The sequence below is a fragment of the Pipra filicauda genome, unplaced genomic scaffold (genome assembly GCF_003945595.2).
Source record: "Pipra filicauda isolate LSUMZ 115617 unplaced genomic scaffold, ASM394559v2 scaffold453_size531900_pilon, whole genome shotgun sequence".
Taxonomy (NCBI): domain Eukaryota; kingdom Metazoa; phylum Chordata; class Aves; order Passeriformes; family Pipridae; genus Pipra; species Pipra filicauda.
The window spans coordinates 413,678-439,669 of record NW_024104591.1 but is presented as its reverse complement, the minus strand read 5'-3'; the positions used below and the strand labels follow the sequence as shown (position 1 = coordinate 439,669).

The following is a 25,992-nucleotide window of genomic DNA, read 5'->3' as shown; positions in this document are numbered from 1 at the left end:
ACAAACTTGATTCTCTTTGCCTCTTCTCATACATCATGTTCTCTGTTCCTCTGCTGGACTAAGTCCACTTTGTTAGTGTCTTTTTTTTTTGGTGGGGTTTTTTTGTCCTGAGGACCCCAAGACTGGATGCAGTGCTCCAGATGCCACCTCATGAGTGCCAAATAGAAAGGGAGAACACTTCCTCACCCTGCTGGCTCTGCCCTTGCTCATGCAGCCCAGTGTAGGATTGGCTTTCCAACCTTGACTTATGCCGTGGTGGGATTACAGTATACACTACAAGGCTCCTTTAATATCCACTTAATATGTATTTAGCACATAAGAAAATTGGAAATTACTTCAATTTCCCAAGGACAATTCCCCCTGAAAAGGACTTGTTGGAAGTTCTGCTGGCGGGTTTGTTTTGTAACTAGGAGGCCCCCATAGCCCATTGGACTGATCCTGTGGGTGCTTCCTTTGAGGGAGGGAATAGCTACAGAGGATTTTGGAATATTCTTGCGGGACTGCAAGTTTGAGTCATAGGAGGAGGAAAAGCTGAGTCCTGTGTGTGTGCAGTGTAACACTTTCACTGAGCAGCGCGTCTGGAACTTTTGCTTCCTTTAGCGTTGAAGTGCCTAATGGGCACTGCTGAGCTCTCATGGGAAAAGTCATCTGGTTTCTGGTGACCCATCTCTAGTTCTCATTTGTCTTCAATTTAGCAGCTTTGGAGAGGAAAGCATAATCTGATTAATGTCACTTGCTTCCCATAGCTGTTGTTGACTGCAGTATATTCTCTGGTGCTTCATCCTGCCTGGTGCTAAAGCACAGCGTAACTGCTAGTTTTGGTTCAGTTTCTGTGCAGACATTACCAGAAGCATGAGACTTGAGTAATAATTCTTGTTTATTTTTAACTCTTGTTAAGCTCTCTGGATTCTGAGCTGACGTCTCTCTGCCAGTCTGTGCTGGAGGATTTCAACCTGTGCTTGTTCTACCTGCCCTCTCCTCCTAACCTGGGCTCAAGTAGTGAAGATGAAGAAGAGTATGAGAGCGGCTACTCCTTCCTTCCTGATCTCCTGATCTTTCGCATGGTCATCATCTGCCTTATGAGTGTTCACAGCCTCAAGAGGGCAGGTAACCAGTGCTTTAATGGAAATTTCATGATGAACATGCGGTACTGCAGTTAGGCTGGAGATGCTGTGTGAACTGGTGTTTGTGCTGTGGCCTAGTGCTCACCTCCTCCACCTCACTGTCTGGTTGCAGGTTCCAAGCAGTACAGCGCAGCCATTGCCTTCACGCTGGCCCTCTTCTCTCACCTGATAAATCACGTCAATATTCGCCTCCAGGCAGAGCTAGAAGAAGGGGAAAATCCCGTCCCAGCCTTTCAGAGTGATGGCACAGGTAAGAGAACAGGCGTGGCAGCAGCTGGGTCTCCCTAGTTGCCTGCCTATAGGGCTGGCTTTTCCTGTCCTAATTTTCTGGGTGTGGGTTTGGTAGTGTAGTGCCTGAGTGAGGGTAGAGGCATCTTGATCTTTGACTTCTGGCCTGGAATCCCCAAAGCTGGATGATCTACTGAACAGTCTCCGTTTGGATGCTCTTTGTGAGTATCAGAATCATCACAGGATGGACATGTTGCTTTCCTTGTAAGAAGTTTACTTTCTGTGTTTCTTGGCAGCTCATTCATCACCTGTTTACCCCAGTCCGAGACTTTATTTTCTGTCTCTCTGTTTACTATTCTTTACTGGCCTTTTTCCTCCTCCAGTGAGGAGATGATCTTGGGTGAAAGACCTGGGCTGGGGTAGGCAAAGGGGGGCTGAGGGAGGCAGAGGAGGGCTGAGGGAGACAGGCCCTTTCAGCATACCTCAGCTCTGCTCGGGCAAGGGCAGCACTTGAGTTTCTGGGGAATACCATTGAGCAGAGAATAAAACTGCTGAATGTTTCCCCTACCAACACTCTTTTTGTAATACCTCACTGAAGGCAGGGTGAGAGGGTTCCTGGTAAAAGCAACAATGAACAACCCCTCCTCTGCAGGTTTTGCAGCTGTCAGGGTGACTCAGGGTTGCTGGAAAGGCTGTGAGAATGTTGGTCAAGGAAAGGATTGGGTCAGGTCATTGCCTTGTTTGGGGGGTTGCTCTGACTGTAGAAAGCTGGGGAGGAGAGTTAGAATTCATCTGTGTTTGGTGTTGGTTTAGCAGCATTCAGCACTAAGGCTGCCTGATAACAGAGCAGCACAGCTTGGGCAGTAGGAATCACAGCTTCCCAGGGCTTCCCCAGGTGCCTTTAGAAAGTGAGTAGCTCTTCTGGGGTTGCCACTGCTTGTTCTGACACTGATGGAAGTGGTGGCTGAATTTTGCGGCCCTGGTGCCCCAGGCTCAGGGCTGACAAGCAGCAGCCTGTGGGAGGCATTGTGACTTTAGCTTGTGTTCTCCTTATAAATCCAGATGATCAGGAATCACGGGAGCCTGTGAACTCAATTGAGAAGGAAGCTGAAGCTGAGTTGGCCAATCATCAGCCCAGCGAGGAACAGCGGAAGAACAACTGCAAGAAAAGCAAGAAATACTCCCGGCTCTCCTGTCTGCGCCGCCGCCGCCACCCCCAGAAAGCGGATGAGAGCGACCTGAGCGAGGGCTTTGACTCTGATTCCAGCCAGGGCTCCATCAAGGGCAGTGATGGCTCAGAGAGTGGCTCAGAGAAGAGTGATGAGGAAGCAGAAGCTGCTTTTGATGTGGAGACAGACTCTGACATGAACAGCCAAGAGTCTCGATCTGACTTGGAGGACATGGAGGATGAGCCGGGTGAGGAGGGAAGCAGCCGAGGCAAAAGTGGGCCCAAAGAGGCCTTAAAAAACTGTGTGGATGGCAGTGGGCTGGGGGACTCCAAGAGCCCAAGCATCTCTAAAACTGAGGCAGCAGATCCAGCAGTCAATGGGCCAGCTTCCCTGAGCACTAACGATGCAAGCATAGCCAGTAACCTGCAGGCCATGTCCACCCAGCTGTTCCAGACCAAACGCTGCTTTCGCTTGGCCCCCACGTTCAGCAACATCCTCCTGAAACCCAACAGTGAACCACCTGCCTTGAAGGACGGGATAGAGAGCAAACCATGTGTCAACGGAGATCTGGAGAAGCCCAGCTTGGCAGAGCAAGGTAAGGGCCTTGTTAATGCAGTTTTAAGTAGAAAACTGCATGTTGTGGCAGTCTGTATGCTAAATTCACCTTTTCTCGTGGTGGGAGCTCTCCTTTGGCCAGGTTTGGAGAACAAGGTTGCCCAAGTAATGGACAGGCCATGGGTTAGGCATTCCCTGAAGAAGGAGCTTTACTTTTACTGCCTGACATCCAGGAATATGGGCACTGAGCAGAGGCAACACCTGCAGCCAGCCAGGATTACCAGAATAGCTTCAACTCCACATACTAAACACTGAGCAGCTCAGATAATTACAAGGTCATAGGCTGGTTTGTTTGGAAAGGCCTTCAAAATTCATCTCATTCCACACCCCTGCCACAGGCAGGGATGCCTTCCACTAGACCGTGTTGCTCCAAGACCTGTCCAACTTGGCCTTGAGCACTTCCAGGGATGAGGTAACCACAGCTTCTCTGGGCAACCTGTCCCAGGGCCTCACCACCCTCACAGGGAAAAATTTCTTCCGAATACCTCATCTGAATTTACCCTCCTTCAGCTTAAAGCCATTTCCCCTTGTCCTGTTCAGGCCCTTGTCCAAAGTCCCTCTCCATTTCTCTTGGAGCCCCTTTAGGCACTGGAAGGGGCTCTAAGGTCTCCCTGGAGCCTTCTCTTTTCCAGCTGAACACCCCCAGCTCTCCCAGCCTGTCTCCAGAGCAGAGGGGCTCCAGACCTGAGAGCATCTCCGTGGCCTCCTCTGGACCTGCTCCAGCAGCTCCACATCCTTCCTGTGCTGGGGGCCGCAGAGCTGGAGTCACCACTGCAGGGGGAGGTCTCACCTCAGCAGAGCAGAGGGGCAGAATTTCTTCCCTCAAGTGCTGCCCACACCGTGGGGATGAGCACAGCACAGCATTGGCTTTCTGGGCTCCCAGTGCACATGGCTGGATCATGTTGAGCTTCTTGTCAACCCACACCCCCAAGTCCTTCTCTTCTGGGCTGTTCTCCATCCATTCTCCCTCAGCCTGTGTTTCTGGGGGGTTGCTCCAAGGCACGTGCAGTACTTGCCCTTGGCCTTGCTGAACCACCTGGGGTTGGCACAGACCCAGCTCTCCAACCTGTCCAGGTCCCTCTGGTGCCGTCCCTTCCCTCCAGCCTGTGACTCCACCACACAACTCAGTGTTGTTGGCAAACTGGCTGAGAGTGCACTTGATCTCGCTGTCCATGTCACCAACAAGATGTTAAGAAGTGCTGGTCCCAATCCTGACTCCTGAGGATGCCACTCATCACTGCTCTACGCTTGGACATCAAGCCATTGGCTGCAGCTCTTTGAGTGCTACATCCAGCCAATTCCTTGTCCACCAAGTGGTCCATCCATCAAATCCATATCTCTCCAGTTTAGAGACAAAGATGTCATGAGGGACAGTGCCAAATGCTCTGCACAAATCCAGGTAGATGATGTCAGTTGCTCTTCCCTCATCCCCCACTGCTGTAACCCTATTTATAGAAGGCCACTAAATTTGTCAGGCACTATTTACCTTGGTGAAACCATGCTGGCTCCAGAGGATAATTCCAGCAGGTATTAAAGATTGGAATTATCTTCCTTTTTCCCATGTGAAATCTCTAATCAGACACTTACTAGGGCCTCTGGTGACAGACAGTGCAGATGCAGAGGAGGAAGTTCTCCCTAAGATGACAGCTTATCAACCTTGCAAAGCTCTCATAGGAGTTTATGTGTAAGATGTGACCTGGGTGCATGTGAGAGGTGTCAGGGTCCTCTCTGTGACCCCCTGAAAGTGCCTCACCGAGTGTCCCAGGCTGAACTCCCTGGAGATGCACAGCAGGTGGAGCTGCCGTATCTCCATTACCACCAAACTTAAGACCGAGTGATGCTCTGGGCAAAAACAGCTGGAAAGGGAGATCTGGTGCACTACAGGAATTGTTTGTATTTCAGATAAAACCACATGGGCCTGTTTGGTCTTCTTTGTCATTCCTTCTAGCTTTCCTGGAGCAAGGAAGCATTCTGCAACCTGTTGCCAAATCCATCTGGCCTGCAGCACTGGCAGGATTCAGGCTTTTCCTGGGCCAGAATTTGAAGGGGCAGTATTAGATCATGTCAGTATTGACTGGCTCCCAGCATTGCTTCATGGACACATGAAAGAGGTGGGGGGTAGAGGAAGAAACAAATGGGTTTTGATCTGTTTAACTCTTTTCCTCAGTGGGTTATCCAGATGTTGCAGCTCCAGGAACTGTGGCCACAATACCTTTACAGATGTAGAAAATGAGAGGTGGAATGAGTTCACTAACCCTTGGGGTTTTTTTAGGTTTGAGCTCTTCTCGGCTGTGCTGTTTCTAAACTGGTGTTTTGTGGTGTAGTACTGTCAGGGATGGGTTCTGAATAAATCACCCCCTCCCTTGTGATTCCAAGGGTTTATGGAATGCCCGTTGCTGTGTTAATAGGCAGCAATGGCAGCCCTTGAAATAAGGGGCTGTAGCAAAACATGTTGTTGATTCCCACCTGGACCTCAGGTCACGTGTGTCACATGTGATTCCACTGGCAATGGCTTTGAGATCCTCAGCTCTGGAGAGTTACAGGATTGCAAAGAATATATTCAATATTTAAAATTCCTCAGGCCTGGGTCATAGGACAGCCCTGCCATTTTCCTTCTCTTGCGTGGCCCAAAGGTGGGAGTGTGCTGGACTCATGACCATCGCTGACTCTGTTCCCTGCAGGAACTGCCCTGCTCCTTGTGCAGGCATGTGCTGCCCTGCTCTGTCAGCAAGTCTCTCAGAGGCTGCTGCAGGGGTTAAGGCATTTGTCAGACCTTCACAGGGAGATCTTAGTCCTCTTCTCCCAAGGAAGATGAAAATGCAGGAGTGATACATTCTGGTAACAGCACAGGGGACCATGGTGGAAAAGGGACTGGTTTTATGAGGGTGTGTGGAGGCACCAGGTAGTTCAACACAACTCTTTACCAGCTCAGCGCTGTTCTGACACCATCAGGGCTTGGCATCTCAGGGGTTTTAACCCCTGCCATCCTGCACTTCCCTTTGTTTTCCAGATGATGTGTCTGACTCCGAGGAAAGCATTTCAAGTAACAAATCCTGCAGGAATGAGCGATCCCTTCAGGAGAAGCTGGAGATCGTGACCAACGAGGGGCTGCTGCTCACTGTCAAGGTGTTCCTGGACTGGCTGAGGACGAACACAGACCTCATCATCATGTGTGCTCAGGTGGGGATGGTGTCAGGGCTCCCTCCAAGGCTGTGTCTGGTCAGCTCCCCTGGACTGGGATGTGGAGGGCAGGTTGCAGCCCCAGCCCCAGTCCCAGACAGAGGGTGATGTTACATCCCCCACCAACTGAATTAAGCTCACCTGGACTTAAGAAGGGTAGTGAGATTTACTCTTCATAAAGCATTCTGCAGGCTGTGAGGTGCTGGAAGGCTCAAGTGACCTGGTTGTTGTGTACATCAGTCCTGACATTTTCTGTGGCCTTTTGTGTTCTTTTCCTGCAGAGCTCCCAGAGCCTGTGGAACAGGCTATCTGTGCTCCTGAACCTTCTGCCTTCTGCTGCAGACCTGCAGGAATCAGGTACTGGAGAAGAAAATGGCAATGTCATGTTTCACCAACCCTAGTCCTCAGTGATTCCCAGGGTGTGTGGGAGATCCCAGGGGACATATTTCCAGGGAGCAGTTTTGATAAGAACAATGGGAAGCAACACATGCACGTGTTGTTTTTTTTGTTAAAACACCGTTACAGTTAACTACTATCCCATAGACTTTAGAGTCATAAAATCATGGAATATCCTGACTTGGAAGGGACACCCCCCAGGGTTATCAAGTCCAACTCCTGGCCCCAACAAGACAACCCCAAAAATCACACACAAAAAACGTATTATATATGGCTGACAATATGCTGAAACACTGACACCAGCGTGTGAAAATCCTTGTGTGGCCAGCAGGAGTGAAATTCACTGCCAGGAGCAGAAGTAAGGCTGTGATTTTGTCACGGCAACCCTGGAAAATAGTTTTGGAGCTCCAGCTGCTCATGATGTGCCCTATGCCTCTTTGGGGCTGAGCCTGAAGAACCCTGTGGTTCACAAGAAGCAGAGTTTAAACAGGGATGTTCGTCTGTTGGAAGGAGGGAGAAAGCTATCCCTCCAAATGGGAGAATTCCTGGATTCGCTCAGCAAGCTGTTTGGGGCAGTTGCTCCTTATGTTTTGGGTGGCCTTTTGGTTCCTCCTTGAGTAGGTGCTCACAGGACATGTGCCATTAACACCTCTGCCAGTGACCATTACAGATCATGTGCCTTAAAGCAGTTTTCCTCTTTGTCCCCTTACCTGTTGTTTTGCTCTCCTTCCCGTCCCTCCTCTTCAGGGCTGGCCCTGTGTGATGAAGTCAAGGACATCCTGAGTGAGGCTGAGCTCCCAGACCTGAAGGCCAGCCTCCTGCTCCCAGAAGATGTGGCCCTGCGCAATCTCCCCCCTCTGAAAAATGCACACAGGAGGTTTAACTTTGAGCAGGACCGGCCCATTTTCTCAGCAGTTGAGGAGGTGAGTTGGTATAAATCCTGGAAAAAAATCAGACCTGGACTGCTGTTTTATGTAGTTCCTTTTCCCAGCACTGAGGGCCTGAGCAGAGGTTTAGGATGGGACTGCTGATGTTTCTCGAGGCTGTCTTGGGTTGGGGAAGCCCAGACTAATGGCACTCCTGAGCACTCTGGCCAGCTGTCAGCTTTCCTGCTGCCCCCTCCTGCAGTCTCTGACCTGAGATCAGAAACATCCAGCAGAATTAGCAGTATAATAGCAGTTCCTGCCTTTTCCAAAAGTGTGAGCTGTGGGTCAGAGCTGGCTCAGGCTGCAGCCCCGTGGCCACTGACTGCCTGTTCTTCCTTGCAGTCTGTCGTGCGGATCTGCTGCATTCGGAGCTTCGGTCACTTCATTACCCACCTCCAGGGCAGCATCCTGCAGTTCAACTCGGAGCTTGGGATCTTCATCAGCATAGCACAGTCGGACCAAGACAACTTGCTGCACCAGGCCCAGGCCCAGTTTCACATGGTGAGTTGGCAGAGGTGGATGAATTTTCTGTGCTTGGCACAGTTTCTTGTAGGTTACTATTAGGTTGTAACTGTAATCGCAGATCTTTGGGGGGAGATGACTGTTCTGCTCCTTAAACCTACTTTGGTGTCCCCTTTTCACCCTGGTTTTGGAAGTGCGTGCTAATGTCAGCTGGTGTGTTTCCTGCTAACTGATATGGAAGTTTGGTTTTGCAACTAGGCTGCAGAGGAAGCTCGTCGGAACAGGCTCATGAGAGACATGGCTCAGCTTCGACTGCAGGTAGGAGATGCTGGTTCCAGCCTGAAAACCATCAGGGTAGTGACTGGAATGTCAGAAACTGGGAAGGGAAGGGGGAACTCTCTGCTCCCATCCTACACAGAGGCAGTAAATCCATTCTGTGTAGACTGAATTACAGAATATCTCAAGTTGGAAGGGACCCATTAGGATCGTGGAGTCCAATTCCCTGCTCCTCACAGGGCTACCTAAAACTAAATGGAATGCCCAAGAGCATTGTCCAGGCATTCGTTGAGCTCTGGCAGACTTGGTGTCATGACCACTGCCTTGGGGAGCACGTTCCAGGGACCAGCCACCCTCTGGGGGAAGAAAGTTTTCCTAATGTCCAACCTAAACTGTTCCCCTGATGCAGCAACGAAACTGCAAATGGAATAAACCATTTTCTCGTGTCCCATTGCTGGTCATGGGAAAGAGGAAATCAGCACCTCCCTGTCGCTGACCCCCATGAAGACAGGGTAGGCTGTGGTGGGGGATCACCCTCAGCCTTCTCTGCTCCAAGCTGTGCAGGCTGAGTAACCTCAGTGGCTCGAGCTTTCACCATCCTGGTCATTCTCCTCTGGACACTCCCTAATAGTTCAATGTCTTTCTTATATTGAGGTGCCCAAAACTGCTCCCAGTACTCGAGATGGGGCCGTGCTGGGGCAGTGCAGAGTGGGACTGTCATCTCTCACTGACCCTCTGCTGCATCCAGCCCTCTGCTCCGTGTGCTGGGAGGTTGGAAGGGCCCAATGGAGCTTTGCAGGGTGAGTCTTGCCCTGTTTGATGGTTTGTTTCAGCATAAATTAAGCCAGTGTCTCTGCATCTGTGTTTTCAGCTGGAGGTGTCTCAGCTGGAGGGAAGTCTCCAGCAGCCCAAAGCACAGTCAGCCATGTCTCCTTACCTTGTCCCGGACACCCAGGCCCTTTGCCAGCACCTGGCCCTTGTCAAGCAGCTGGCCACCAGCGGGAGGTTCATAATCATCATCCCTCGCACAGGTATGGGGACTCCACGGCAGGTAACTGTGGCTGCCTGCCCCTGTCCCCTCTGTGCTGGGAGCAGACCTCAGGGGCCCGGGCGGTGGCTTTCCCTCCTCCTTGACTTCGGCTGGTGCAGCTGCAACACCATTTCCAAACACGTGTTTGGAATCCAACAGAGTGTGTTGGAGAACAGCTAGGGGGAGAGAGGTCCTGTTCCCCCTCTGCCTGCAGCCATGGCTGCTGTGCACCAGAGAGAGTTCCGTGGAATGGGGAATACTTGACACCTCTGGATTAGTTTGCAGAAGTAGAACTGTAAGCAAGATGGTTTTCTTTCTTTTTTTTTCTTTTTTGTTAGTTATCGATGGCTTAGACTTCCTGAAAAAGGAGAACGCCGGTGCTCGGGACAGCATCCGGTACCTGGAGGCAGAGTTTAAAAAGGGAAACAGGTGAGAGGGGGAGAGGGATGTGATTTGCCCTTTCTTTTGGAATGAGTGGGATTTGAGGTGGAAGAAAACGTCAGTGGTGGGAGCAGGCTGTGCATCCCTTGGAGCAGAGCGAGGAGTGGGTCAAGGGAAAGCCAAGTTTCAGGAACAGGAAGGTGGTGAAGTAGCAGGTTTGGCACCTGGTTCTCCAGATGTGCTGGCAGTTGTTGCTCAACTGTGAAGTGCAGCTGCTTCTGAGGAACGGGGGAGTTGCATCTCTGTCACTGTATGAACCAGAGCAGTGCCCTTTGTCACTGCACTGGGAGTGCTGGAAGAGCTGGACTGTGCCTCAGTGCTCTGCAGAAGCACAAAGAGCTGTGAGGACAAACTTTGAGGCCCATGTTGGGGCTGGTGGGCTTTGAGATGTGGTGCTGTGAGCAGGGATGATGGTGAGGCAGGGAGGTGACCAAAGGGATTCACAGGGGATTCCTTGGGCAGGCCTTTAGGTGTTATTTGGATTGATAATAGCCAGTAAAAGGCCCTGAAGCACCTGGAGGAGCTGCTGTGGGGCACTGACTTTGGTCCGTGTGATGGTCTCCATGTGAGCTCAGAGACTCTGCTTCTCCTAGGTACATTCGTTGCCAGAAGGATGTTGGGAAGAGCTTTGAGAGGCATAAATTGAAGAGACAAGATTTAGATGCCTGGTAAGATTTCAGCATCTGGAGGTGTCTGATCCTGGTTCCCAGCAGACAGGTGGCTTTGGGGAGAGGTGTTAGCACTGGAACCCATTACAGAACTTGTTCTATGTGAGTGTAGTGGGTTTACCCACCTGGACACACTAAAGCCACTCTCTCGCTCCCCTCTGCAACTGGACAGAGGAGAGAAAATATAACAAAAGATTCATGAGTTGAGATAAAGACCGGGAGAGATCACTTATAATCACTGTCATGGGCAAAACAGACTCAAAGTGGTGATATTCGTTAAATTTATTACTGACAGAATCAGAGCAGGAGAATGAGAAGTAAAATAAATCTTAAAAACGTCTTCCCCCCACCCTGCCCTCCTTCCAAGTTCTACCTCCTCCCCGCCCAGCGGCACAGGGAGGGGGGGAGTGGGGGTCACAGTTACTTGTTTCTGCCACTGCGGTGGGTCTGTCCTGGCTGGCATTGGCTCTGCTGGACATGGGGGAAGCTTCTGGCAGCTTCTCACAGAAGCCACCCCTGTAGCCCCCCCATAACCAAAACCTGGCCACACAAACCCAATACAGTGAGTAATGATGAAATTCCCTGAAGTTAGGGACATCCATCTGCATGTCTCACACCGAGTGCTTTTGCTCAGAAGAGTCTCAGAAAAGTCCTTCCCAAGCAGATGTGATCTTCCCACTAACCTTCCCCTCTGGTTTTCTTTTCTGGCAGGAATCTCTATAAAATACTGGACAGCTGCAAACAACTGACAGTGTCCCAAGGGAGTGGAGAGGACGACACCACGGGAATGGTCACCATCATCACAGGCTTCCAGCTGGAGGACCCAAGCACATTTTCTGTGCCCATGCAGGTCAGTAGCTCTTTCCTGGCTGAGCTGAGCTGTTCTGCTTCCTAGCAAGGGTAAAATATGATTGATTGACAAGATTTTTTTTTTTTTAATGTTTTCTACCTTTCTGCCTTGGCCAATAACTTCCCTGGGTTTCCCAAAGTTAGCTTGTAAGTTGAGATTCCTTTTTCCTTGAAAGTTCCTTGATTTGTCATGCTCTCATGGTACAGAGTATCCGGGAAGAGGTGAGAGAATTGAATTTCATGTCTGTGCAGGCCTCTTGTACCAGAGCAATGAGAATTGGGACGATTGGGCCTTCCAGCAATGCCAGACTGCTGGAGAGTCCCCAGTTTGGGAACGGCAGTTGTCTTGACAGGGCAAGGAAAAAAATAACTGCCTGTTTTGTCTGTGTTTGCTTGCAGTCTGCCATCCAGGCAGCCGCCAACGCCAGTGTAGAAATAAAAAATGTTCTGGAGTTCTACAAGCAGTGGAAAGAGATGGGCTGATGGTCAGAAAGGCATCAGGTTGGTGAACCTTTCTCTCCCCCTCTCGGAACGTGCAGCGTCTGAACGAAGGAAACAACAATCTGGGCGACACTTAGACACGAAGAAGCAGCAGCAGCAACAGTAACAAAAATACCTACCCAAACGAATTAAAAAAACAAAAAAAATCCAATGTGGGCACGCACACAGACACCCTCCACCTGCATCCCGACCAGACGGCTGTACAGCTCTGATGGCGCCAACTGCTCTGAGAGAGGCCCCTCGGCACCGCCGGGGCAGAGCTCTGCCCTTCTCCCAGTCGGCAGAGATGGGCGAGAGACGGGCAGTCCTTCATCCCCCTCCTTCCTCCAAAAGCTTGCTTGGCCAGCGGAAACGGGCCGGTGGTTCAGAGCGTGGACTTGGCTTCAGCGAAACCAAACCAGCGTGGTGGAAATGGAGCCCTCCGGCTTGGGAAAGAAGATCCAAAGAGTGTTTTGCTCTTGTCTGGCAATCTGGGGACAGGAAAGCGGATAGTCTTTTTTTTTTTTCTTTTGTTTTCCCTCCTTTGAAGTAATTTTTTTTCAAGGGGTTTTTTTCCTTTAAATGCTTAGGGTTTATATATATAAATAATATTAAAAAAAAAACCAAAAAAACAGGAAAAAGAGGATTTCCCTTGGGGTTCTGGATACTCTTCCAGTGTCAGAGAGAAAAGGAAACAATTATGCTATTTAAAAGGGGGGGAAAGCTCTTAATATAATTTTTTTGTCTTAGAACAAGCATATTTATTTCCTTTCCCAGTCCCCAATGGAGCGGGCTCAGTGCAAAGGGATGTGGGCCTGCAAGGAGAGAGCAGCCCCATGGTGCACATCCCTGCTCTCCCTACGAGCCACACACTTCATGAGCGACATGAGCTTGGCTGTGCTGCTCCAGGGAGGCCACAGGACTCTCTGCCTCTATCCCCAGTCTCTCCCACTTTGCTTCCAGCATTAGACCTCGGAGGAAAGGAGGAATCCAGCAGAGTAGCTGGAAGAGAGAGAAGAGCCGGGTGGTATTTAAACACCGATAAGGCTCAACCGCTTGGCTTGAGCACTGCAACCCTGAGATGGAGGGGACGTCTCCAAAGAACCCAACACCTCTTTTTTTGTCTTTTCTTTTTTCCCCCTTTTTTTCCCTAAATCTTGCAATGGGGTGTGGAGGAGGAAGGAGGATCTCAAAAGCCATTATCTTCTGCTGGTTGTTCGACACACCACTGCTGCTATGTCATGCTAGAGAGGGCGGCAGAGCTGGAGCATTTGTGCCCCCCTCTTTGTGTCCCTCAGGGCCGGCAGAGGCAGTGCCATGACTGCCACTGCCCAGGAGGACCAAGCTTACGGACCATTCCGTGCTTTTCGCATCCCAGACGGGAGGGATGATGCTACCTGGACAGATGCTAGAAGAGCTGGTTCCCCAGATGACCCATGAGGGACCTCACAGGCCTCCATCCCAACAGCATCTAACGCAACCTGTGTCTGACACATCGTCACTCACCGGCGCTCGGATGTGAAGTCGCGGGTTCCTCACAGGGCAGTAGGAGAGGGGCTGGGTGGCCTCTTTGTGCTCCCTCTGCCTCTGTGTGCCCATGGAACAGACGTCTCCACCCACATGAACCAGCAGCAGCTATGCAAGTACAAACCACTGGAGTCTTCTACCTGTGTGTGTTCTCACACGAGCCAGCCAGAAGCTGCTACAGCCGGGGCGTAACACGGGAAGGCAAATCACATCCTCCAGTCTGTGTGGGCTCTGAGCACAGTGTGTTGTACTGCAAGGGCAGGATGTTCCTTGTTTTCAGGTAAAAACTAAGAATACCAGCACAAGTCCCAGAGGATTCATTTTTTTTCCAGTTCTAGCTCCTTTGCAACGCAGCAGAGGGAAATGCCAAGCTCCACAGTTCAGCTGGATCCATCCCTGGAGGCTAGCAGGCAGGGGTGGGGGAGGGACAGGGGTTTCCCTACAGGATTTTCCATTTTGCAGCTCTTCCTGAAACAAAGTGCTTTGCTTGGCTAAGCCAAGGAAAGGACATACACAGGACAGCAGGTCAAAGACTCTGGCTCACCTTGGAAGTTCTTAGATATCTGAGATGGGCTGTGAAACTCACAGTCACTCTTCCCTCCAGTGGTAGTGTTTGTGTAGCTCATTATTTCTGTTTGATGGGGTGGGAAAAGAGAAGGGAATCACCTTGTGGGATGTGGTGGAAAGCAGAGGCATCACCCTCTGCGCCTCAGCTGATATGCAGAGTGCTCTTGTGGTGAAACACTCCTTGTCTGGTGGGGGCCTGGCTCGAGGACATGGTGGGCTCTGCTTTTTCCTGCTGATGGGGAACTCCCCTGATCCTGAGCACAGCAGAACCGTCTGGGAGTCAGCTGGGGCTGAGCCTGACTGTATGTGTCTCCTGTCATCCCCCAGCCACGCTTGGGGTTGGTGAAGAGCAGCTGTAATCAGAGCAGGGAGGAGCTGGGGGTACTGCTCAGCTTTGTTCCAGGCTGGTCGTTCCCTTGGTCCCAGCTGGATCTGGAGGGGAGGGAAGAGCAGTGCAGGCAGAGCAGCAGCCCAGAGGGAATCCCTGTCTCACTGGTGGCAAGTGTCTCAGTTTGTGCATCTCCCAGAGCTGTGCAGGGTGGGAGCTGGGAGCCAAGTGCCATGGGGTCAGGGGCTGGGGCTGGAGGCTGAGGCTGGCACAGTGTCCTGGGTCACCAATGCCTCGTTTGGGCACAGGACACAGTTTAAGAACAAAAGTAAATAAACTCAATTTCTGTAACCAGAGTTTGTGGAGCGACCGTAAGCCCATGCGGGGCCACATGGCGAAAGCAGAGGCTATCCTTAGTAACTGCTCTTGTTCCCTGAGGGGTTGGTTTAATATCCCCTGAGGTTTTGTACACCTGGAGGGAAGGAGGAACCCTTTGCCCTGCAGTGGGGAATCCTGACTGCCCTGTGCCACCTTCCACCCTGGGCTGCATGGGGATGGATCATGACCTTCTAAACGGGCACCCGAAGGGTCCCTGTGCCACCCTCCTCCTCTCCGGAGTGTGTGGCTGTGGTTGAGGACCTGGTGAATGGTTTTGGGATGCATGTTCCCACTCAGATACATGGAGCTTAAAAAGCAGTAGACTCCAAAGTTCTGGAGCAGTGTGGCTGCAAAGCGGCCTCAGGGGGATGGCACGTGGGGTCCTCTGGCACACATGGTCTTCTGGGGGGGCTCGATGTGTCATCTTTAGGGTTGGGGTAAAGGAAGGCACTTCTCAGCCCCCATCCCAGTGCTTGGGATGAGCTGGAGTTTCCTCCCTGGGGATAAATCGCACAGATCTGCTCTGTCCGAGGGCCTGTGCCTGTTTGCTCAAATCCCAGGGGATTTGGTGCATCATCCACACCCCAACAGTGGTGTCCCTGCCCTGGGGTGGTGGTCACTGATGCAGAGCAAACAGGACGGTCTGTGGGAGGCTCCATGTATCCTGTGGCTCCTGTGCGCTGTGGTGGGGTCTCCCTCAGACACCCCCCAGCCTGTGCATCCCAGCCAGAGCTGTGAGCTGCCTCACCACGAGAGCATCGGGCAGGATGGAGACTGCAGGCGCTGCCACAGCTCATCCCTGCAGTGCTGCTCCTGCACTGACTCCAGGCTTGCCCAGACCAGATCCAAGCCAGTTCCATAGCAGCCGCTGTGCTGGGAGGGAGGGCAAATGGAAAAACCATCTTGTGGGCCAAAAACAAGGGTTTTCATGTGTTTTTGTGTGTTTCTTGGGTTTGGTTTTCTCTTTGTTACCACCCAGTTGAGCTGTTGGGGGTTTTTGGGGTGACCCCATGCTGGGAGGACGTAGATCTGTGGTGGCTGAGGCTGGCTGGGCTGTCCTCACACCAGGGTGGACACGGCCGCTGGTGCTCGTTGGGCTTCTGCTCCGTGGTTTCATGGGCTGTTTGGAGCAACTCATTCCTCTGCTCCCATCCTTGCTGGGCTTGAGGCCACCTGCAGTGCCTCGGGTTTTCTCTTGCATCTTCAATTTAGGGTTCTTTTCCTTGTTGGCACGTAGCAGCGCTGGCCCAGCCAGCCGGGGTGGGGACAGGGCGGGCTGGCACAGGGGCTGTGTCGCTGGCCCTGCCACTGGCAGCGAGGGGACTGTTGGTTCAAGGCAAGGGACAATCGCCTCTCCTCAGCCCTCCTGTGGCACACGGGCCTGCAGAGCCAGGGGGGGTTTCGCTCTCGCTGGGGGACAAGGGGGCACGGGGCCCAGCTGGGCGAGGAGGGGCTGGGGCTCGCAGCATATGACAGTGGTCCGAACACATTGACTGGCTTAATAAAATATGAGATGTTTGTACCTCGTATCCTGTGGTCCTTCCCACACCATCCTGCCTTTCCTGTGCAGCCCCAGAGTTGGCTGTGTTCTCTGTCTCAGAATCTGCCCTCAGATGTGTGCTTTGCTGACCAAACTTTCTACTTTTCAGGAAAAAAAATGCAGGTGGATCCTTCCTTGTCCTTCTGATGGAAATAGCATTTCCATTGCTGCCTCTGCAGTTTGGGATGAGTTCACCCTCTTTCCAGGATTCCACGTGCTGCTGCCACAGGAATATCTCCGATCCCAGCAGAAGAACCTGCTGTGGCTCACTGGGCGCCTTTGCAGCCTGGTTTTAACAGGGGAGGGGGAAAGTGTAAATTTTTAAAATACGTAACTTTTTGGTGTCCATTCCAGGCACTGGGCACGGTGGGTGGGGCTGGGTCCCACCACACGCTGGTGACAAGGGAAGCTGGAGAATGTTTTGTAGGGGGAAAAGAAAATGAATCGGTGTTCCCTTCCCTGTATTCATTCTGACTCACCAGCAGAGCTCCCTGATTTGCTCTACTAGTGGGAAGCACCGAGCCAGGCACCGGCATAATTCCCTCTCCCATTCTTTGGAGACTGCCAGCGGTGGGAAGCTCGGAGAGGGGGGTTGTGAAAAGGCAAATCCGGCTTCAGTCCCCAGTGAGGGAATGGGCTGTGGCTGAGACGTGCCCTGTGTCCCAACACCGCCCTGGCACAAAGGGGCTGTCTCTGCCGGCTCCATCCCCTCCAGTGGGGCTGGGAACATCTCTTCCAGCTCTGGAGGACTGTGCCAAGAGGCCATTGGTATTCCTGGCCCTGTATAGGCTGTGGATGTGCTGCTGGCTCCATAACAAACCCTGAGCCTTCATCATCAGTCCCTACAGGCAGCGTGTTGCTGCAGGGGTGCCATGGATGGGAGTTTGTCCCATGCCCTTTGCATGGGAATGGACTGAGGATGAAATGGAAACAGGAAAAGGTCACAACACTGGTCAGGGGCTGGGACTCCTGGTCCTGCTCGTTGGGACCCCAGGAGCTGCCATCTCTCCAGCCCCACAGCCCATTCCCCTCTCTCTCTGTGCCTCCACTTCCCCCTTCCCCTGGCAAGATGTGTCATTCCCCTGCCCTGAACCCTGCCTGGGTTTGCTGTGCTTATGCAAGTTATTTTGGAGGGACTGTTCAGCACCAGGGTCTGCATGCTGGTGTGGAGACCCCAAACCCTCCCAATAGGCCTTCTGCCAACACTACTGGGGACCCACGGCTTCCCCTTGGCCGGGGCTGCTGGAGCAGCAGAGACCTGCTGGTGTGGACTGGCCGCTGAGTCCCGGGCAGGCACAGGGTGGATTTGAGCTGCTCATGCTGTGCCCAGCACCCAACACAAGCCCTCCGGGGGTCACTAAATCCCCAAGGATGGGGACTTGGAAGGCACTGATCCTGCTTTCAGCTCAGCCCTTCGCCCGCAGCAGTGGCTCCGTCCAGCTGCGGTGCGGAGCCTCTGATGGCATCGCCCCCATGGACTGAGCCAGAGCCGCCACCAGCCCTCCTGCTGCTGCCAGGCCAGTTTTGTTTCCCCAGACTTTTGAGTTTTCCACCTCTCCCCTCCCAGGTCTCCTCTGGTGGGACCCAGCTGGGTGTTTATGAGAGTCCCTGCGTGGACCTGCACTCAGCTCTGTCGCCTGCCCCAGCTCTCCCAGTTCGGTGGCAATTTAAGATCCGGTGCCCAGAGCCGCTTTGCAATGGCCCCTCCAGTGGTGGAGGTTCCTGTGCCCTCATCCAAGTCCCGCAGCACACCGGCGGTAACTCCCCCTGCACGGTGAGGGGTCCTGTCTCCAGGGTATTTGAGTGGGCTCATCTCTGCCATGGTGGCCTTGCCCTAAGGCTGCGTCTGCCAGGGACATCCCCAGGGCTGGGAGCCTCCGCGGGGATGAGGCAGGATCTGGCTCTTTCCTGCAGCTCACCTGACAGCTGCCAGCACCCACCCATGGCCCCACCATGCTCCCCCCATCCTGGGCCTGGGATCTTGATCTTGCCTAGCCCGTGGCTCTCTGAAACAGTCAGAGAGTGGACTTTGCTGGGCACAGCCCTGGAAAAAAGCCGGGAGCCTTCTAGGGCGTGTCCGTCCTGGCTCCTGCAGCCCCGAGCCCTTCCCACCCTGAGCGCTGCGGCCCTGGGATGCTGCTGGTAAAGCTGCCTCAGATCTTCAGGGTCCACAAGGTGTGGCTGGGGGAAGGGGGCTCTGCCGCCAGGATTCTTTCCCCAGTTCCCTCATTCGAGGTGGGAAATCATCTGGACTCCCCACCCAGCCTTGCTCCAGTTGTGAGATACTCCCAGCCCACCCTGCCTCAGTTTCCCCACCCACCATAACCCTACTCATAACCCCACAGCAGATCTTGGGCTGCCCCACCCCCCCGGGATGTTCCCTGACCAGCCCTAATGTCCCCACAGATCTTCTGGGAGAGTGGGATCATGTCAGGATAGCAGCACCCCAAGAGCTCAGCCCATGGCTGTGCCCTCAGCTCCTTCTAGATGAAGAACGAGACAGTTGCATCTGGGCACACTTCCTGCTGACCTGGTGGAGATGGGACAGGGATGGAGATGAGGATGGGAATAGGAGTGGTGATGGGCATGGGAATACAGGATAGTGACAGGGATGAGGATGGAGACGGGATGGGGACAGGGACGAGGATGGGAGTGACAAAAGGATGGAGATGGGAATGGGGGCAAGGGACAACCATGGAGATGGGGACAGGGCTGGGAACAGGACTGGGGGTGAAGAGGGGATGTAGATGGAGATGGGGACAAGGGGGAAGACAGGGACAGAGATCAGGAGAGGGAACTGGGATGGAGCTCACCCCAAAACATGCTCTGCCCTCATAGGTATTTCCTGTGGCACTTCCTGGTGCTCTCCTCCTCCCTAGAGCTCTACCAGGAGCCCCACCCTCAGCCTCTGCTCATCTACCTGCTGCTCTGCCTCTACCCCTTCCTCTCCAGCTGCACCCACACCTTCAGCTCCATGTCAGCACCCGCCCGCCACATCTGCTGCTTCTGCAATTGCAGAACCCTCGGTCCCTCTAGCCTGGGGGAGCTCAGTGAAGAGGGGCTGGCACAGGGGTGCGGATGGGGCAGGGAGCCTCAGGCCCCTTGACGTTTGCCTACAGTGCCTCCACGATGGTGAACTACTGAGTCAGCAACTTTTGGCACTGATACTTTGTCCTTTGCTTTGAACTCCTTTGTCTGCACTGGCCTCTCCTGCTACTCCTGGTATGTTTGGGGTAAGGAAATTGGGGCTGGAGGTTTCCTCCTTCTCAGCTGTGGGGTCCTCTTGGTGGTTCCCATTGCTTAGGCCCAAAGCCAAGGTGCCAAGCCTCTGGAACATGTCTGTGTGTCTCTGTGTCTGTGCCTGTGTGTCCATGTCTTGCTGCGGCATGGCCACTGCTCGGTATCAGCCCCAGGGGCTGCGTGCACAGGGCTGGAGGCAGAACTGAGGGGTTTGGGCTCAGGGAAAGGTGTGGAGGACTGGCAGAGGCTGCAAGTGGTAGGAGCAGAGGTTGATGGGGTTCTCCCCAGTGCCCTGGCTGAGCATGGGCCGGTGGTCTTGTCCCACAGGACTCCAGGGGCTGTGGCAGGAGATGAACTGGGAGATGGGTGCAGGAGGTGGGTGGTGAGGCCCTGGCACAGGTTGCCCAGAGAAGCTGTGGCTGCTCCATCCCTGGAAGTGTCCAAGGCCAGGTTGGATGGGGCTTGGAGTAACTTGAGATAGTGGCAGGGAGAGGTGGAACAAGATGAGCTTTCAGGTCTCTTCCAATACAAACCAGCTGTGATTCCATGAATTTGGGGCAGGGGACTCAGCAGTCCCTACATGGGGACTCAGCAGTGTGTGCACGTGTGTGTGTGTGTGTGTCAGGGTTAATGAGTCATTAGGGTGGTTTGTGACAGAAGCCCCGTAGCTGGGCAGGGTGCAGGACCCTGGGGTGCACAGAGAAGCCCTGCTGTCCTCCATAACCCCACGCTTGGGAGAAACAGCTTTAAAATAAACTGGAATAATGGTGGTGCAGCACTGGGTTCCTCATTGCCAGGGACAGGATCCAGGTGTGGTGACATCACTCCACCGTGGAGCCTGGGAGGGGACAAGGAGGGGGGCCAGAGGTCCACAGCTATGTGGGGTGGGGGGACAAGGGGCACGTCCACTGAAGCCTCCCACCCCTCCACCCCCCCAGCCCGGGAAGGAACTGGCTCCACAATATGCATTTATTTTTTTCCAGGGCTAACAGAGAGGGTGTAAAGAGGGGGGTGAGGGGTGCTCAGAGCTCAGCCCCTGCCCCGCAGCTCGGCCAGAGGGCGGCGGGGGCTACACGAAGCCGTAGTAGTGCCGATACGCCTCCTGCAAACCGACCTGGTCGGCCAGCTCGTCACAGTCGGGGTTGAGCTCGCACACCTCACGCTTCGCCTCCAGCGGGTCCGGCGGGGCTGCATAGACGCTGCTGAGACAGACGGGGGACTCAGGGGAGTGTTGGGGGGTCCCACGGGGGTTGGAGGCTCCTGGAGAGGGGCGGAGCCAGCGGGGAACCCCTCAGTGTCACCTGGGGGCTGTGAGCCCTGGCCCAGGACCGAGCACTACCTGCCATAGCCGTAATTCCGCTTCTGCCTCTGGACCACCTGGGCACTGGCACGCCTGGAGATGAAAGCTGAGGGGACAGCGCAGTGAGTCAGGGGGGTTGTGCCCCCCCGTCCCTGGGACAGCGGGGGCAACATGGCCGTGGTCACTCACCTTCAGAGCTGGGGGAGTCGTCGGCGCTGGTGGAGCGATCGGCAGCTAGAGGTGAAAGGAGCAGTGGGTGGGCTCGGGAAGGTCCCGTGCAGGCTCCTGCCCTCACTTCACTCCTTTGGAGGCTCAGACCCGTCACTGAGACTCCCCAGCCCGTCAAAGGGCACCCCATCTCTCTGCTCCAGCCCCGTACCCCCGCTGCTCCAGGGCTCAGCAAATCTCTCCCCAGTCCCTTTGCTCCCTCCAGAGCCTTTCCCGGGGCACGGCCCACCCCCAGCCCCATCATCCCCGGACACACGGGTACCTCTGCGGCAGACACCGAGGGTGAGCAGGGCCAGCAGGGTCAGCAGCACGAGGGGTTTCATGGTGCCTCCCTGCACTGGGCTTGCTACACCCCGGCTCCCCGAGTGGATTTATAGGGTGCTGCAGCCCCAGCGAGGGGAGGCCACAGCCCCACCAGGGTTATTTCCAGCACATCCGCCGCGGCCGGAGCTGCCGGAACAGATGGCAATTGTGGTTTGGGATGAACTTGGTCCCCTCGTGCCTGGCCAGAGCCCACAAAGGGAGGGAAACACGGCCCCAGGCCAAGGGGGATTTCCTGGTGGGCCCAGCCCTGCCGGCCTGGCAGCACCCTGTGACCCCTGGGACAGGCAATGGGGCACTGGGAAACTCACAGTCCCCCACTACCCTGCCCCCTTCCCACTGCTGGAGCCCAGCAGGCTGCTGCCACACCAGTACACTTTCCTGACAAAACCTGTGGGGTTTTCCTCCCTGTGCAGGGCCAGTGGGGACTTGTTGGCCCATTTTTTGGGGACCGGCACATGCTCCTCTTCTGGTAGTGTTGTGCTGTGTCCCAGGAGGAGGGCGAGCAGGCAGGTGCCTGTACCCTTGGTCTCATGCAGCTCCCCCATGCCACATCCTACAGGCTGCATGGTCAGAGCAGCAGTTGGTCTCAAAAGCAGGACCAGAGAGAGGTCCAGCATCTCTAAAAACCCTCAAATGGGGCTCTTCCAGAACAAAATTAGTGGTTCTGGCCCTGTGCAGGGGAGTGGGACAGCTGGACCAGCAGAACTTCTCACATCTATCCATCCTTTCACATGCTCCTCTCCCCCAGACCCCAGCAGTGTCTGGGTGCTCACCCACCCCCAGTTTGCTCCTGTTTAACTCCAGGAGGGCTCTGAGCTGTGGGATTCCTTGGGGCTGCTGGGTGGGATTCCTATTTGGGATCCTGACTGCTTTCAGATCCTATAAATCCCAGCCCTGTCTTGAAAAGCGGAACTGGAGGCTTTGGGGTGGAGGAGGAGGAGAGAAATGCTGACCCTAGAGCCTGTCAGACAAACCCATAAAGTACAGAGTAAGTGGGCCAAGTGAGCCAAGCCACGAACAACAGCCCCAATTTATTCAGATTCCAGCGCGGCGAGGGGAAACTGCAGCAGCCGCTCCGTCCAGGGCTCTAATTGCAAAGAGGCCAGGGCGTGGTGCGAGCGGCCGCTGCTGCTCTGGGTTTGTCCCAGGGCACGGCCTCTCCCTGGGGCTGTCCCAGACAGGTGACCTGGAACCTGCTGCCCTCGGTGGCTGCCCTTTCAGTCCTCGGGGGACTTTCCTCAGTCCCTGCCCAGCCTCAGGGGATGACCTTTCCTCCACGCTGAAGACACTTTGTCATTCCTGGGGCTTCACCAGGCAGATCCCGGGAGCCCTCACTTTCCCAGCCAGGCAAACTTCCAACGAGGCCATAACAGACAACTCCGGATGGGTAAAATCAGTCTGGTTCCAGGAGGTTCCAGAGGGAAACATTAAACCCCCTGTGCCATGAGCCCATGGAGCTGAGGGAAGGCCGTTCAAAACCCTGCATGCCAACAGCACATGCCCAGATCCCTCGTGCTGCTGGAAGGGGAGCAGGGCTGGAGAATAACTTGGGAAAACAAAATAAAACGGCAAGGAGGGACTTGGAGGAGCAGCTGCTGCCACGTCCGTGAGCACACGGAGACTGAACGAACTGGCAAACACGGGTAAGAACGTCGGCTGCCTCACGGGCTGTGGCAGCTGGAACCTGCCCTGGGCTGCATGTGCTCCTGCTCCCAGGCTCCTCAGGCCTGGCCATAGCCCAGCTTGGGGTACAAGGCACTGGTTTTTGTCTAACATGCAGCTAAAATACCTACAAGGCCCGAAATGTGGCTTTAGTAGCTGGAATCAGGGCTGTCACAGCAGGGAGGGACCAGGTGAGCGTACAGACACACTCTTGGGACTCTCCTCCTTGTCGAGCAGAGCAGGGAATAGGGAATTGCCATCTGTTTCCAAAGATCCCAATGTATTTTTGTTTCTTCACCAAATCTGATCAGATTGTGCCAGCTTTTCCAGTTCCAGGGCAGTGGCCTGATGGGGCAGTTCTGAGTTTGGGGGGCTGAGCACATCCCACCTGGGAGACTCCCCACGGCCTCACTGGGGCTCCTGGAATGTCGTGATGAGCTCTCGCTGCTCTTTACCAACTGCCTGGAAGGGAAACAACACGCAGAGCTCAGCAGGATGCGGCTCCCCACCCTGCCATGCTCAGGGCTGAGTGTATCACACACACTGCTGTCCCCTGCACACACAGAACACAACCCCCTCCTCTCTGGTGGGAACAGTTCATATCCCACTCAGTGCAAAGGGAAAAGCACCTGAGACGTCCAGAGAAAATGCCCAGGCCTCCAGTTTCAGCAGGACTTGGCTGCTGGGGAGGCCTTGGAGAAGTGGAGGGTTTAAGTGTCGTTCATCAGCTGGGCACCATCGAGCCTCCCTTGGGCTGGTGCTGTGAGGAGGAGGGTTTTATCTGTTTTTACCTGCCAGGCTTGTTTGCGAGCCTGGATGAGCTGCTGCAGCTCTGCAATCCTGTCCCGCCCTGCCAGCACGGACTTGGCCACCTTCCTGTTCTCCTCCTCCTTCTCCCTGAGCACCTTGCGCAGGTAGGAGCGGTGCTTCAGCAGGTAGGGCACCAGGGCACTTCGGACATCCTCCTCCGGGATCCCACTGGGGCGCCTGGAGACACACGGGCACCTGGAGCAGCCGGAGAGCAGCGATCCCACCCAGCGGGGCATCCCCCACCCCCAATCTGACCCCGAGCTGCTGCCAGACTGGAGTAGTTCCGCAGCTCCTCCGGCACCGGGAGCCAAGGACAGCCAGAGTGGGAACCCCCTGGGAGGGACTGAGGAGTTTCCCAAACCCAACCAGGAGCAGAGGCCTGGAGCAGGCAGGATGTGATTCACCTCCCCAACAGAAACACAACCCTCTGATGCTGCTGGTTCACAGCCCCCGCCCATTTCCAGGGTGGTATCTGCAGCACCTGCCGAGGCATCGGGTCAGAGGCCCAGAGAAGCTCTGCTGTTGGACAGGAGCTGAGCCCAAAACATCCTATCAGCCCTTTGGACCAGCCAGAACTGGGTTTTCCGCAGAGGCACTGACCTCCCTGTGCTGAGGAAGCTCACAGAGATGGATCTCTGACCCAGAGAGGCACAGATTTAACTAATTTTTGGGTGTTTTAGGCCCAGTGATGTTGCTGTAGAGATACAGCAGGTTTCAGACCCTCCCTGCAGCATCCAAATGTCACCCAGGAACCCCACATTGCCCCTGAAGGAACATGGATTCCTCTGCTCCCCATCTGTACCACGCCGGTTCCTCCCGGTCCTTCGCTTCCTCCACAATCTTATCCAGTGAGTTAAAAAGCTCCTCCAGATTCCCTTCGTTTTTTATCTCATGGATCTCCTCCTGCAAAGGAAGGACATGAGAGGCATTCAGCAGGACCCAAACACAGGCACCACTTGTGAGCCCTCGTTGGGCGTGGAACCAGGGAATGGTCTGGGTCAGAAGGAATCTTAGAGTTCATCCAGTTTCACCCCCTGCCATGGGCAGGGACACCTTCCACTAGACCAGGTTGCTCCAAGCCCCATCCAACCTGGCCTTGAACACTTCCAGGGATGGGGCAGCCACAGCTTATCTGAGCAACCTGTGCCAGGGCCTCCCCACACTCACAGGGAATGATTTCTTCCCAATATCCCATCTAACCCTGCCCTCTGGCAGTGGGAACCATTCCCCCTTGTCCTGGCACTCCCAGCCTTTGTCCAAAGTCTCTCCAGCTTTGCCCTGGATGAAGGCTCCATCCTGGGAATCATCAGGGATTGAGTCTCCATCCCTGAAGGGATTTAACAGACGTATGGATGTGGCACCTGGGGATATGGGTGATGGCCCTGGCAGTGCTGGGGGAGCAGTTGGACCTAATGGTCTTCAGGCTCTTTTCCAACCTTAATGACTCTACAGCTCTTTCAGGGGAAGACAGAGAAGTTTGGGGAGCTGCCTCAGCTTTCTGCTTTTGCCATTCAAGAAACGCATTTGCTTCCTTTAAAACCGACGCGTTCAGTGCTTTTTTCACAGGGAGTTTGAAGTCCCTTTGGAGGCTCCAATCCCCTCCGCAGCCCCCCTGGGCCCGCTCCCCCCTTCACCTTGATGGACGACTGCAGCTGAGAGATGAACTGATCGTAGATGCTCCTAGTCAGCTGGGGCTGCACCTTGTAGAGGCAGCGGTAGCAGCTGGCGAATCTCTGGTAGCTGCAAGAGCGAGGGGTCAGGGTCAGGGGCAGGGTCAGTGTCGGGGCCGGAGTCCCGGCAGGCGCCTCCCGGCCGTCCGCCGCTCCCGCCTTACCTCCCGGCGGTCACTAGCTTCTCCAGAAACGTGTCCACCACGGTGGAGAACACGTGGGCGCGGCCTGGGGCCGCGGGCACGGCCAGGCCGGCGCCGCCATCGCCCTCAGCTGCCGCCACCGCCGCCGCGCCTCCATCGCCGCCCGCTGCCGCCATGGCCGCCCTCTCGCACCGTCGCCGCCGCCTATTGGCTGCCGCCCCCGCCCTCGCCGCTCCCATTGGTCGGGGCGCGGGGCCCCGCCCCCGCCGGCTGCCAGCGCGGGAAGGGGAGCGCGCCCGGGGCAGAGGGGCAGTGGGCGGGCCCTCTGGCCTGTGGGCGGGGCCCGGCGGTGGGCGGGGCCTCCCCATGCCCGGCCCGAGCGGCTCAACCCCAAAACGTGTCAAAACCACCCCAATAAAATCACAGAATCA

At 54.8% G+C, this 25,992-nt stretch overlaps 3 protein-coding genes across 4 annotated transcripts in view; 1 reads left to right on the top strand and 2 right to left on the bottom strand.

Annotated features, from left to right (window-relative positions):
• SMG5 (SMG5 nonsense mediated mRNA decay factor) overlaps positions 1-16,166 on the top strand; it is a 30,930-nt gene extending 14,764 nt beyond the window's left edge. The window contains exons 10-22 of the mRNA XM_027742471.2: positions 899-1,107; positions 1,237-1,374; positions 2,415-3,116; positions 6,147-6,316; positions 6,598-6,673; positions 7,460-7,635; positions 7,981-8,139; positions 8,359-8,418; positions 9,248-9,407; positions 9,745-9,835; positions 10,441-10,515; positions 11,227-11,365; positions 11,764-16,166. Coding sequence (XP_027598272.1) covers positions 899-1,107; positions 1,237-1,374; positions 2,415-3,116; positions 6,147-6,316; positions 6,598-6,673; positions 7,460-7,635; positions 7,981-8,139; positions 8,359-8,418; positions 9,248-9,407; positions 9,745-9,835; positions 10,441-10,515; positions 11,227-11,365; positions 11,764-11,847 — 2,239 coding nt within the window. The 3' untranslated portion in view covers positions 11,848-16,166. The remainder of the gene's footprint in view (positions 1-898; positions 1,108-1,236; positions 1,375-2,414; positions 3,117-6,146; positions 6,317-6,597; positions 6,674-7,459; positions 7,636-7,980; positions 8,140-8,358; positions 8,419-9,247; positions 9,408-9,744; positions 9,836-10,440; positions 10,516-11,226; positions 11,366-11,763) is intronic.
• Positions 16,167-20,379: 4,213 nt separating this feature from the next.
• On the bottom strand, positions 20,380-22,180 carry LOC113999220 (bone gamma-carboxyglutamate protein). Of its 2 annotated transcripts, none has more exons than XM_027742509.2 (4): positions 21,215-22,180; positions 20,914-20,958; positions 20,764-20,830; positions 20,380-20,626 (listed from the first exon to the last, which is right to left on the bottom strand). In XM_027742509.2, exons 1-4 carry the CDS (start codon positions 21,273-21,275, stop codon positions 20,494-20,496), a joined length of 306 nt encoding a protein of 101 aa, XP_027598310.1. In that variant the 5' UTR covers positions 21,276-22,180; the 3' UTR covers positions 20,380-20,493. The 2 variants fall into 2 exon arrangements, with proteins under 2 accessions (XP_027598310.1, XP_039241887.1); XM_039385953.1 differs by having other exon boundaries at positions 20,380-20,623.
• Positions 22,181-22,288: 108 nt separating this feature from the next.
• On the bottom strand, positions 22,289-25,737 carry PMF1 (polyamine modulated factor 1). Its single transcript, XM_027742497.2, has 5 exons — positions 25,583-25,737; positions 25,383-25,488; positions 24,551-24,651; positions 23,730-23,925; positions 22,289-23,400 (listed from the first exon to the last, which is right to left on the bottom strand). Exons 1-5 carry the CDS (start codon positions 25,735-25,737, stop codon positions 23,347-23,349), a joined length of 612 nt encoding a protein of 203 aa, XP_027598298.1. The 3' UTR covers positions 22,289-23,346.
• Between the last annotated feature and the right edge of the window lie 255 nt (positions 25,738-25,992).